This window comes from Heptranchias perlo, chromosome 7, assembly GCF_035084215.1.
Source record: "Heptranchias perlo isolate sHepPer1 chromosome 7, sHepPer1.hap1, whole genome shotgun sequence".
In the NCBI taxonomy this organism is placed as follows: Eukaryota; Metazoa; Chordata; class Chondrichthyes; order Hexanchiformes; family Hexanchidae; genus Heptranchias; species Heptranchias perlo.
In genome coordinates, this window is record NC_090331.1 from 43,047,497 (window position 1) to 43,059,889 (window position 12,393).

The 12,393-nt window shown below is 42.8% G+C and overlaps 1 protein-coding gene across 2 annotated transcripts in view; it reads left to right on the forward strand.

Moving 5' to 3' along the window:
- The window catches only part of cd302 (CD302 molecule), a 32,573-nt gene extending 21,277 nt beyond the window's left edge, over positions 1 to 11,296 (forward strand). Inside the window, exons 5-6 of one of the 2 annotated variants that reach the window (XM_067987401.1) lie at positions 7,583 to 7,612; positions 9,138 to 11,296. In XM_067987401.1, coding sequence (XP_067843502.1) covers positions 7,583 to 7,612; positions 9,138 to 9,340 — 233 coding nt within the window. In that variant the 3' untranslated portion in view covers positions 9,341 to 11,296. Of the gene's footprint in view, positions 1 to 7,579; positions 7,613 to 9,137 lie in introns of both variants that reach the window. The other variant, XM_067987400.1, reaches the window with a different exon arrangement.
- Positions 11,297 to 12,393: the final 1,097 nt, after the last annotated feature.

A 12,393-nucleotide genomic window follows, 5' to 3' on the forward strand; every position in this document is an offset into this window, starting at 1 on the left:
TGTTCACATGATGATGTGAAATAGCATGAAAAATGTGGTACATACCACTTGATCTGCACGGCCCTTCAATGTACACAACCCCCAAGGCCTTTGAGAGCCTCACCTTGAATAAATCCACTGTGTTCTCCTGCTATTCAGTGAGAGGTTTCACCTGATAATGGTTCAGCACCAATGGTTAGTTCCACTCTGTGCCCTTCGATCAAGCAAGTTTAGTTGTTAAACATAACAGCAGAGATGATTAAGGCCAGATGATTTGGCCCAAGGATATTTCTTCTTGCAACATGTTGTGCCAGAATTTGCTGTGAACTCACTGTTCATTAGACTTGCATTTACCCATAAATTTTCCAGGCTTTTGCGCTGAAAGTTGCTGTAAGTTAGAGATCCAAATGGTGCGGCACCCTCTAAAGGGCATCTGGGACCTGTGTGAACAGGGCAAGCAACTGTGTCTCTCCCAAATTGAAGAATCGTTAATGAACAATGCAGAGTCTGAACCAGGAAGTGTAAGTTAGAATGGTGAATTCACTGTCAAAACAGGTACAGAAAGAAAAATAAAGAGAGAGAAAGAAAGATTGGATTAAGAGAGATAAAAGAGACAGAAAGAAAAAGTAAAAAAAATGTTTCTAATTTAAATCTCCAACAACAATTAAAAGCTGAAGGAATGAGACTCCTTGTAAAAATTAATTATCAGTGCCAGAGAGGTCGTTTGACAGTCGTTAAAGGATACTTAGACTGGAATGGACAAGCCCTAACTTTTTGTGACGAGTTTTGCCATGTAAGTACAGGAACTTCACGCCGTTCAATGTATTTGAATGATGAGTCAGACAGCGAGATGCCGTTTTCGAGAAGCTGATGGAGGGACACCGCATCTCGGACAGCAACTTCCGGATATTCACGTTTAACTGCGCGTGTGTGCTCGCCGGAAGTTGCGCATAAATAACGATGAGCGCTGTTAGCCTCACTGTTATTTTCACAGTAAATTCTGAGCCGTTATCTTTGCCATCTTGGTGTAGAAAATATAATTTGCATAACTTTGATGTATTCACTTCCAATCTTATGTTTGTAAAGATTTCCCTGTGAGTGTAGTGATTTTTACATATATCTTTAATAACTATGACTCTCCTACATCTCAATCCATGACCTGTGGTGCTACTTTACAGTAATATTCTTGTTTTACATTTGTGCATTTTTGTTAAGTCCCGCAAAGGAGTAGCCATCATCGGAGTAGCAAGCTTTCCAAACCTGTTATTCAGCCATTTCGCAAAACCTATTGCACATTTTACAGCTGAATTACTGAATTTTGACACTTATGCCAGTTAAATCGCTTTTTAGTTGCTTGAGAACTGTTCTTGGTTAGTATTGAGGGTGTGTCATGATTGGCTGTTTTTTCCATTCCCACTGTTCAATTTACATTCAATATAATCGTGCATTTCAAAACCACATGTTCCTGTCTTTTTGTTAGTGGAATGCAAATAACAAAAAACAAAGATTTATACAAATATGGTCATGTCAACACTAGCTCCGCATCAAAATATAGTAAATGCCTCTAAAGTTGATTAGCATGTCTGCACCAACATCTGCTAAAGGCTTTAAATATAGTGCAAAATTCAAAACCCATTGATGGTTGCTTATGCTCAGGCTTATTTGTAACATGCTCATTACCTCAACATGATAACACAACTCATTTTCAGTTGGGACCTTAATTTAGTTTTTTCACAAGTTAATGTACCCACTATTCAGTGACAGGTGATGGCTATTCCTTCCCTGCTTACCGCATATAAATGCCGGGGGAGGTGGTAGGTTGCAGGACCTCATTCACTCCAGTTCCTGCAGCTCCCCAGCACTACCAGATGAAACTGTCAATAGTCCCCGGGGTAGTGGCAGAAAGGCCCTAATGGAGGGAGAGGGCAATGTAGTGGCCTCCTCTCCCTCCATTTCAGCCCCCAGCACTTACCTGCTGAAAACCTTTGCTCAGGCCTTTATTAAGAGATTTGATGATGTCTTCAGGGATTGTCTGCCCCTTTAATGTGGTTCCCGTCACTTCAGGTGCTGCAGCATCAATCTCACTGCAGCACCACTGGAAATTTCCTGGGTGCCATTGGCGGGCTTCCGCTTGCTAGTGTGAGAATTATGGATTTCGACCTGACACCTATTAGTTATAGTGATGATCTTTTATTTGAAGAAAAGCAAGGATCAATACATGCAAGTATTTAAACAGTAATTATCAGAAAACAAGGAATCCTATTACCCTGTTGTCCTCTGGGTAGAGATTGTAACTTTTGGTCCTGATCGTTTAACTTCTTTCTTCTTTCTAACTTTTTCTACAACTTTTAACTTTGTTTTCCTTTCTTCTCTACAACTAGGTTTTATGGGGGCTGGCTTCTTATACACTGAGTTAACCCCTAACCCCCCTTCTTTCTGCAGCAAATTTAAGCCATTCATAGATGGTTCCCTTATCAATACTAGGGACCCATCCAACATTCTGGAATGTAGTTGCTTAGCGACAAGTTCGGACATACAGGCCTTCGTTTCACTGTTTTTGCCTCAGATAGCATGGTTGTGTGTTTTTAACCACTATTACTGCACTAGGGCTGGTTCCTGTAGTTTCTCACCCATACCTTATTAAGTCTAACTCTTTGAATTCCTCATATATTTGTGTGGAAACTATATTTCCTTACAGTGGCGGGAATCCTGATGAAAGCACGCCAAGAATGCATATTGACCTCTGACTCGGCAAAATAGGCCGGGGTTGGAGCAGCGAGCATATGCCCTGCCCATGGTCCTATAGAGCCCTAAATTTCTGACATGAAAGACTTAGTTTCAGCTTGCAGAGTTAGTTAATTGCAAATCTGTCTTCTACGTCAGCGGTATTTGATGTAGCATTCTGAAGGGCGGTTCTTAGAACTCACTGAGAATTTTTACCAAGTATTATTTCCTAAATTCTTGACCCACTGAGGTGTGAGTATCTGCGCTGGTGGATGGCTCGCTCAGACGTGACGGTGCACCCTCAAAGGCTGGCAAGGCATGTTAACATCAATTCAGATTGTGTGTGCTGAATGTTAAAGTTGTGTCACCAGACGTTTTTCGGGTGCCAGTCTCGGCGACCCCGACAGACAGGCACTCGAGGGTTCTGCTGAGCTCCAGCGCCTCCTGCTTCGCGTCTGTAAGGACGACGATTTGTTGCAGCCCCCCTCTGGTCCTCGCCCTCTCCCGTGCATTCTGGACTTTCTTCTCCAATAAGGGGAGAAAGTACAGACGCATGAGTGAGTGATGTTGACGTGGCCAACCGATGAATGCATTGGTTTGGGTGCGGCTCAACGTGACAGAGATGCATCAGAGGGTGAGTATGAGACAGAGCCATGACACTGTATGAGGATTGGGTTCAGTGGTAGTGGTGGGGTGAGTAATGGGGAGGTGAGGAAGTGCAGGTAAGTTGAAGATGAGCCTTAAGTGGGTGTGAGGAGTGATGTGATACAGTAGTGTTGGCAGTGCAGAATGAGTTGTGGGGTGGGGGCGGTGATGTGGAAGTCAGAATGTAGAAAAATGAGTAAGTGTACTCACTTTGGCTGACCTAGTTTGGTCATTGAAGCGCTTCCTGCACTGGACCCAGGTGCGGGAGATGCTGCTGCTGGTGACCTCCTCTGCCACCTCGAGCCAGACCTTCTTGGTGGTAGAGGCAGGGCACTTCCTCCCATCCTCCGGATAGAAGACATCCCTCCTCCTCCTCACTCCATCCAGTAGCACCTGGAATGAGGCATCGCTAAATCTTGGAGCAGCAGTGTCTGCTCGTGCTCATGTGTGTGGTAACTCACCAGGTGCGAACCCAACTAACTGAAGACTAGGACCCACTGAGGTGTGAGTATCTGCGCTAGTGGATGGCTTGCTCAGATGTGACTGTGCACCCTCAAAGGCCGGCAGGTCTTCCCCTTTGCTGCTCCATTGTGGTGTGTGGGTGTTTGCTCCAGGAGCAGCCATTGGAGGACTGCCCCTTTAAATAGAGCTCCTCCAGCTGACAGCCTGTGATGTGGGTGCGCAGCTTTCGGACGGCAAACCTGGAAGCCATGTTAAGTGGCCCCAATTGACTCGCGATCGCGTGGAAAATGGACATTTTTTATTGGGCGGGTTACCCATTACCCATGCACCCAATCACCCCAACGCTGCCATCCCGCCTCCACGCTAATATCGGGCCCATCTTTTTCCATCTGGATAGAAGTATGCAGTGGGGTTCCCCAGGGGTCGGTATTAGGACCATTGCTTTTCTTGTTATATATAAATGATCTGGACTTGGGTATAGGAGTACTATTTCAAAGTTTGCGGATGATGCAAAACTTGGCAATGTAATAAATAGTGAGGAGGATAGTAGCAGGCTTCAGGAGGACACAGACAGTCTGGTGAAATGGGCAGACACATGGCAGATGCAATTTAATGCAGATAAGTGTGAAGCGATGCACTGGGAAGAACAACATGGAGAGACAGTATAATCTAAATGGTACCATTTTCATGGGGGTGCATATTCACAAATCTCTGAAGGTGGCAGGGCAAGTTGATAAGGCAGTTAAGAAAGCGTATGGGATACTTGGCTTTGTAAATAGGGGAATGAATACAGAAACAAGGAAGTCATGCTAAACCTTTACAAATCACTGGTTCGACCTCAGCTGGAGTATTGTGTACAATTCTGGGCACCCACTTTAGGAAGGATGTCAAGGCCTTGGAGAGGGTACAAAGGAGGTTTACAAAGATGATACCAGGAATGAGGGACTTCAGTTATGTGGAGAGATGGGAGAAGCTGGGATTGTTCTCCTTCGAGCGGAGAAGGTTAAGGGGAGACCCAGTAGAGGTACTGAAAATTATGAGGGGTTTTTATAGACCAAATAGGGAGAAACTGTTTCCTCTGGCAAGTGGGTTGGTAACCAGAAGTCATAGATTTAAAATAATTTGCAAACAAACTAGAGGGGAAATGAGGAGAAATTTTTTCACACTAAGGGTTGTTAAAATCTGGAACGCACTACCTGAAAAGGGAGTGGGAAGCAGACTCCATAGGAACTTTCAAAAGGCAATTGGGCATGTACTTGAAGAGGACTAATTTGCAGTATTACGGGGAAAAAGCTGGGTGTGAGACAAAATTGAACAGCTCTTTCAAAGAGCCGGCACAGGCATGACGGGCCAAATGGCCGCCTTCTGTGCTGTAAGATTCTATGATTCTATATTGCAGTGAAGAAACCTGGGGAGGCTGGGGGCAGGTTAAATGTAAGTCTGGGATTCTCATCTTCAGGTACTAATTTATAGTGGGGGTATTATGAGTTCATATGCCTGGCCGGGGTCTTTACTGCCTACTATGCATATCAGGAAATCATGGGTGCACTGCCCACATTGAAACCACCTGGCTTCTGCATTTACAGTAGAAGCCTCTCTCTTGAATGCTTGCATTGTTGTTACAGCTGCTGGAACCCACTTGTAAAATGGGAACAGGGACCCATGCCAGAAGGATTCAGAAACATCATAGATGTCCACTATTCTCTGCTCAAACAGATCAGTGGGCTTCATGTGGAGATATCCTTCAGCTCTGGAATGTGTGAAGTAGCACAGAATTATGTGGTTGGCTTCCATGTCAATGGCAGTTCTGTGCCTTCATGTATCACTGGCAGTGGATTGCAGATGGTTGACACTCCTCACAGGCCCTTGTGCACCAGATTACACACCTCCCTGGTGAGCCTGTGCCTCCTCATGCAGTACTCCTATTTCATGGTGAGGCAAATCAACTAGACGGTGAGTAGCAGGGTGACTGAAGGCCGGTAGGTCAGCCGTAGGCTGCTGAGGGCCCTAATCCCCAAAGAAGGGTATAGTTCTTTTAAGAAACCTCACCCATAAGAGGAGGGGTATGGCCCTTTTAAGAAACCTCACCTTTAGGAAGTAATTGAGGCTGGAGTGGGTGGAGAGCTTCTCCAGTCAGGTGAGAGTAAAAGGGTGAGGTGAAGAGAAGTGAGAACTCCTGAACAGAGCCCCTGAAGAAGAATCTGGGAGGCAGCAGGGGCTGGCCTGGGCTCTGAGACCTGAAAGAAGCTGATGAGCTGAAAGGCAGTCGAGGGCAGCTGAAAGAGCCTGGGACTGGGAAAGTGTACTAGGCCTTGCCAAAGGTATTGTGGACTGGGAAAGTGCACTAGGTGTTGCCTAAGGAACTGTAGAGTGACTTTGTGGGGAGTGAATTAAAAGAAAAGTATTTTGAAGTATGAATTGGTCAAGGACTATCGTTTGTCATATGAAGAATGTTACGAGATGGCAGGATCCTGTGACAGGTCCAAATGTGAGCTATGCTCTACCTGCTCCTGCCATCCCCTGCTCTACTGCAATATACTCAGTATTCACTTCTCTCACTGCTGTGGTATTACTTCAAAATCTTCCCCTTTTTTAAGCTGATTGGCAGAAGGATTAGAGGGGACATGAGGAAAAACTTTTTTACCCAGAGGGTGGTGGGTGTATGGAATTTGCTGCCTGAATTGGTGGTAGAGGCAGGGACCCTCAACTCTTTTAAAAAGTACCTGGACCTGCACCTAAACTGCTGTAAGCTGCAGGGCTACGGACCGGGTGCTGGAAGGTGGGATTAGAATGGGCACCTGGTTGTTCTTCAAGCCGGCACGGACACGATGGGCCGAATGGCCCCCTTCTGTGCTGTATCTTTTCTATGGTTCTATGGTTGAAATCACTAAATCCATTTCTGACTTGGAGTAAAATATTGATTTTCAGTTTGATCCTGGGAGCTGCAGAATGCTAAGAAAGAAAAGCAAGAACTTGCATTTATATAAGGCCTTTAATGACCTCAGGATGACCCAAAACACTTCACAGCCAATGAAATATACTTTTAGAGTGTAGTTACTGTTGTGACGTAGGGAAATGTGGCAGTCAGTTTACACACAGCGAGAACCCACAAACAGCAATGAGATAAATTACCAGATAATCTGTTTTTGGGGGTGGTGGTTGAGGGATAAGCATTGGTCAGGACAACTTATCTGCTGTTCAAATAGTGCCAAGGGATCTTTTATGTCCACCTAAACAGACAGACAGGGCCGTGGTTTAACATCTTATCTGAAAGACAGCATCCCTGGTAGTGCTAGCACTCCCTCAGTACTGCACTGAATTGTCAGCTTGGATTATGTGCTCACATCCTGAGGTGGGACTTGAACCCACAACCTTTTTGACCCAGAGGCGAGTGTTATCAGTGAGCAAAGGCTGATACTGATGCTGCATCAGTTCATCATTAATAAACTTTAACAAAGCCTTAATAAGCAAAAATTAGATTTTTTTTCTCACTTTTTACTTGATTTTTAAATTTTTTTTGCTCACGTCAATGCTAACAACTGAGGAATCATCTTGTCATTTTCTCCCAATATTACATCACTTTTTCTTTGCATTTACTTTTTTGCCAAAATTAGCAAAGAGGAAACTAAGAGAGCCCTAAATTTCTTTCCCAGCTTTACAGGCTAGCTTGCCACCCATTCAGAGTCACTATTGAAAAATCTAGCATCTATTGTGCATCCAGCATGTAACCTCACACTTAAACTCATATAAGTTTTATATTCTTTTCTAGTAGCTGTACCTGATGGAGAAAAATGCTCAAGAGGTAAGTGTATGAGTCAATCAACAACTTTTTAAATCTCTAATAATCTGAAAATGATCATTTTGCATTCGCTTTAAAACAACTTAAATGTTGCTTTTTACTACTGTCTAATATTAAAATACGGGCGCAATGAGGCCCAATTTCAGAGACCAACTTTCTTGAGAAGTTAATGAGTGAAAAGCAGGTAGTTGTGTGAAATGTACAAACATTTTTGACCCATGAAGTATAGAATCAGCCATCCGTCCATCATGATCAGGAACAGTGGAACACCCAATGGGTACATCATTGCACTGCTTTCATAGGAATGCAAGATTAAAAAAAGACCATGGTCCATCTAGTTCACCTTCTACCACCCAGGTGTTGCATGATACAATGATAATGGAGTTATTGACTAATCATAGAAATCAATCTCTATCAATTAGTCTACAACTGACCAAGACACAAGGAAAACCCCAGCGGTGGAGAGCTTTGGGAACCATAGGTACAAAGTCACCTCTTCCTCTCAAGCATGCTACACTTACCAAATGTCATGTCTCAAATTATTCATATACTGTATCCCAAAATGTTATTTTCTGAAAGAAATCTATCTAATTTGCATTTGAGTGAGTGACCCTCTTCTGAGAGTCAAAACAGCTTTACGTCCTGAAATCTATTGCCTTCCAATACTAATAGGAATGTGGATGGCAAAATTACACAAAAATACTGCCAAGACTGATAAAAAGGATAAAAAACTTCTAGGAACAATTCACTACCTGCTTGAGTGAGACTCCACAGCTTCATTGCTCCCTTTCTAGGCCCCTAAGATTGAGTGTGATATCAAGACCGTAAATCACATCATTAACAGGGGCCCTCTATAACTTTAATTACCAGCTCAAAATGGCTTCTGTGGGAATAATTCGTAATAACGTCACAAATCCAGCAATTTTACGATCACCATTAAGTTCAATGGGAAGCCTCACGACAACAAGGGATTTTTATCGGCTTTGGCGATGCTAACAGTGGAGTGACGCAAATTGCTCAGCAATTTGCAGAGAATTGGAACTCATGACTTATCTCCTTTACTCCACAAATTCCTGGATTTTTTACGAATAATGGCGAGCGTCGTTAATACGTCATTATAATGATGCAACATCCCAGCAATTTCTGGCCCCATGATGTACTGGCATACAAAAAAATTGCACTTTACCAGTACAAAATACTACAATAGTACTGGCATGAAAAGGTTTTAGCATTTCGCTCTTTATATTCAGGGAGCCTTGTTCGCTTATGTTCTAAGCTTTTGCTTCCCTCTCAGAATGTGGTTGGTTTCAGACTGCAAAAACTGCCGCAGACAGGATACTCTGTTTTGACTCATAAACTTAAATAGCACATCCATGGTATCAAAAAATGATCTCTGACACTTCATTATTTCAGATGACCAGTTAACAGTGATAATACCATCTTGTCCCTCTTGGGCAAGAAATACTGTAATAACATATTGTTTTATTGGATCCAAACCGTTAAGAATGTATTTCTTGTTTTTTTGCAGGCAGCAAAAATAATGTATTACCAACAGCATTAATCATTACAGCTGCTGCGATTTTGGTGATCATTTCAATAGTTTCCTGGTATGCATACAAAAGGAAAAATCTCACTGCAAATGGATTTAATTCTATTCAGTACAATCCAACAGATCAAGTTACAGATGACTGTGTTTTGGTAGAGAATGAAGAAAGGGAATATGAAGCATAGCCTTTTAATCATGATATTAAATGCTAAGAAATGTAATTGTGCAACAAATGATTAACCAAAGCTCCATTGCCATTGGCTAACTATAGTTTGATTGAATTTTTAAATATTAACAATTTTTGTATAGTCCATGCTTTCTTAATTACTTACTAAAGGCAAGGATTTTTAAAAAGTAGGCAAAAAAAGCATAGCTTGGAATGTAAACCTGGCTGTTTTAATATATTTAACCAGTTGCATAATCCAAATAATTCAGCAACCATCAACTTTTATGAACATTTGTTTTAAGTGATTTCCTTAAAGTTACATACTAAAGACAAGGATTAAAAACAATAGGAAAAGAAAGCCTGTAACCTAAAAATAGAGTTATTTGTCACATACTTCTTTGTTGTGCATGAATAAGATTCTCCTATGCAAGTTCAATCGTTTCGTTGGATTTTGAAGAATATTGAGCTATGTTTTCTGTTTTTTTACAAGTTTTGACCACTGATTAACATTACAAGATTAAAATGTTTGTCTTTTAAAATATGTAAATGTTGTAACAATTTTACTTTAATTATATAAAGAAACTCAGGTTACCGTAAAAAGTATTTAACAGCTACATAAAGACATATGTCTGAATTTATTAATTGTTTATGGCATATCCTTGATGGTGGAACGGCACAATGGTATTTTCAGGCCTGCAAATTGGGCTGGGAGCAACTGATAGTGACTTCAGCCTCAACTTCTATGATTATGTGCATATTTGCACAGAAGCTATAAATCAGTGAGTGGTCTTGGTTACTATTAAAAGTTAGTTTAACAGTGTAGTTAACTTTATCCCTTAGGTTTTTTTAAAGCCCAAGATACAGAGGAAAATGGTGGGGAAGATATTCCTGGTAGTTTGTTAGAACTGCATGTTGCAGTACAAGGAAGATGGGGAAGCTGTCAGTTGGCAATGTTGGGAGGGTGGTACTGGGGTTTGTGTAGAGGTCATGGGGTATGGGAGCACTGGGTGGGGGGTGTACAAGAATCTGGAAGAACTGGGAGGAACATTGCAGAATGGGGTTACCAGGTTATGGCAGAAACAGGAGACTGGTATGGCAGAACTGCGGAGTGGGGATGCGGAGAGAGATCTTGAGATGTGGAAGCACTGGGAGAGGGTTTAGGGTGTGGCAACAGTGAAAGGGTGGATTTTTGAGTATGGCAGCACTGGGATGGCATTGGTGGGAGATGAGAGCATTGGCAAGAGAGTTACAGGGTGCCGCTGTCAAATACACAGGAATGAAACTTTTCTCGGGCAGTTTGGAAAGGAAAGCAGAATTGCTCAATGTGAAGGTGGGTGGGAGCTGTAATCAGGGAGGGACGAAAGGTTTGGGTGCTCAGAGCAGAACATCCGTCACAGTAGTGAAGAGGGATTTCTTAAAAGGATTTCCTGAACAGTAAGTTACAGAAACCAGTAATTATTTAAAATACAGTTGAGTATTTATTTTAAATAATACAGGTATCCCCACATCACTGCATTCAAGAAACCACCATTTCCTTCCCTATCATGACTGCCCCCTTGCTCAGCAACAACTAAACCGTAAGCTAGCATCAAATGGGTGTCGGGGCTCGGGAAGCAGTTGCAGTGGTGTTGGAGTCTGATTGCTGGGGAAAGGGATTTCTTAAAACAATTTCCTATTTAAAATAATATACCAATTGTGGCCATTCACACCCATGATAGGATGACCCTGACCTTGATGCTCCCCTCCACCTGGAGTGGCAAAAGCCACATTGCTGGACTTGCCAGAAACCAGTTTCGAAGTTCTGAAGTGTTTACATTATCAATAGTGATTTTAAAACGGTTTTAGAACTTGGAAGCTGGTTCACGTGCTGCCAACAAAGCCTTACAGTTTCAGAGCTCTCTTCTTTCTGTGTTAATTCTGGGTCAATTATCTTGGCTCAGATAAAATCTTTATAATAAAATCGATGTCTATCTTCTGTGTTGAAACTTTTATGTTGCAATACGAATAGTCAATTTTCTTCTTCCTCATTGGTTAGGTGCAGTAAGTTTTGGTGTTTTTCTCCTTTCTAAGCATTCATTTACTCACCAATCATATTACACAGAATCGCAGCTCATGTTAAATTTAATGAGGGTGAAATTGGGCTATTTAGCACCCGATGGGAAGTGCGCAGGACGCCAACTTGGTAAAGGGGTTTGCACGCGTACATCTAACGACCGCTGGCAGCAGCCAGAGTAGGGAGATTATGACACGAATCAGTGTGCAACGCTCATTTAAAGGGACCGCTGCTATTTTGGAACTCCACACACATCCAACGCACTCTCTTCAGCTCGCACAGTTGAGCATCCCTTAAAAAGCATGAAAGATCCCCGCCCCTACCCAACCACCAGTGGTATTTAAAGCGATCATGCAGGAGTTACAGGTTAGTTGCTGGATTATTTCTTCTAGCTGCTGGTGCACTTGTATGTGTTTTTGGAGGTTTCCTATACTTGGATAAAGTTTCAATACTCTACAGGGAGTGGGCTGGCTGGCTGACAGGCAACAGCAAGGGCACTGGCGGAGTGGCAGGGGTGGGACAGGAATGCTGTCATCCTGAGAGAGGACAGCAGGTTCGTGTTCCATGGAGCCACTGCCACTTGCTGCCTCCTGTTATATGCCACCTTCTCCTGCAAGAAAGAGGGAAGTGTGTCAGGAGTGTCCTGCAAGATATTTGGGTGATGTAGCTGTCATGGTCGAATAGCTACCAGTGTGTGTGAACTGTGAGTTGTGGGTGTGAGGCTTCCAACAGTGCTAAGTGTGTGAGGGTGAGTTAAAACATACGATTTGAATGGTTGGGTACTGACTGAAAGAGATTATTGATGGGTGGGTGATGGGGGTGTAGTGAATTGAGCAGTGGATGAGGCTAGTGGTGCAGTTGGTAGGCTATGCTACCTAAGCTGGAACTCAATCACCTTGACAATTCATGTTGAATCATTGAACTTCTTCCAGCACTACATCCATGTTGTTGGAGCTATGCTCCTGGCATTTACCTTCTCCCCTACTTCCTCTCACTACCTCTTGAGCATATGTCAGGAG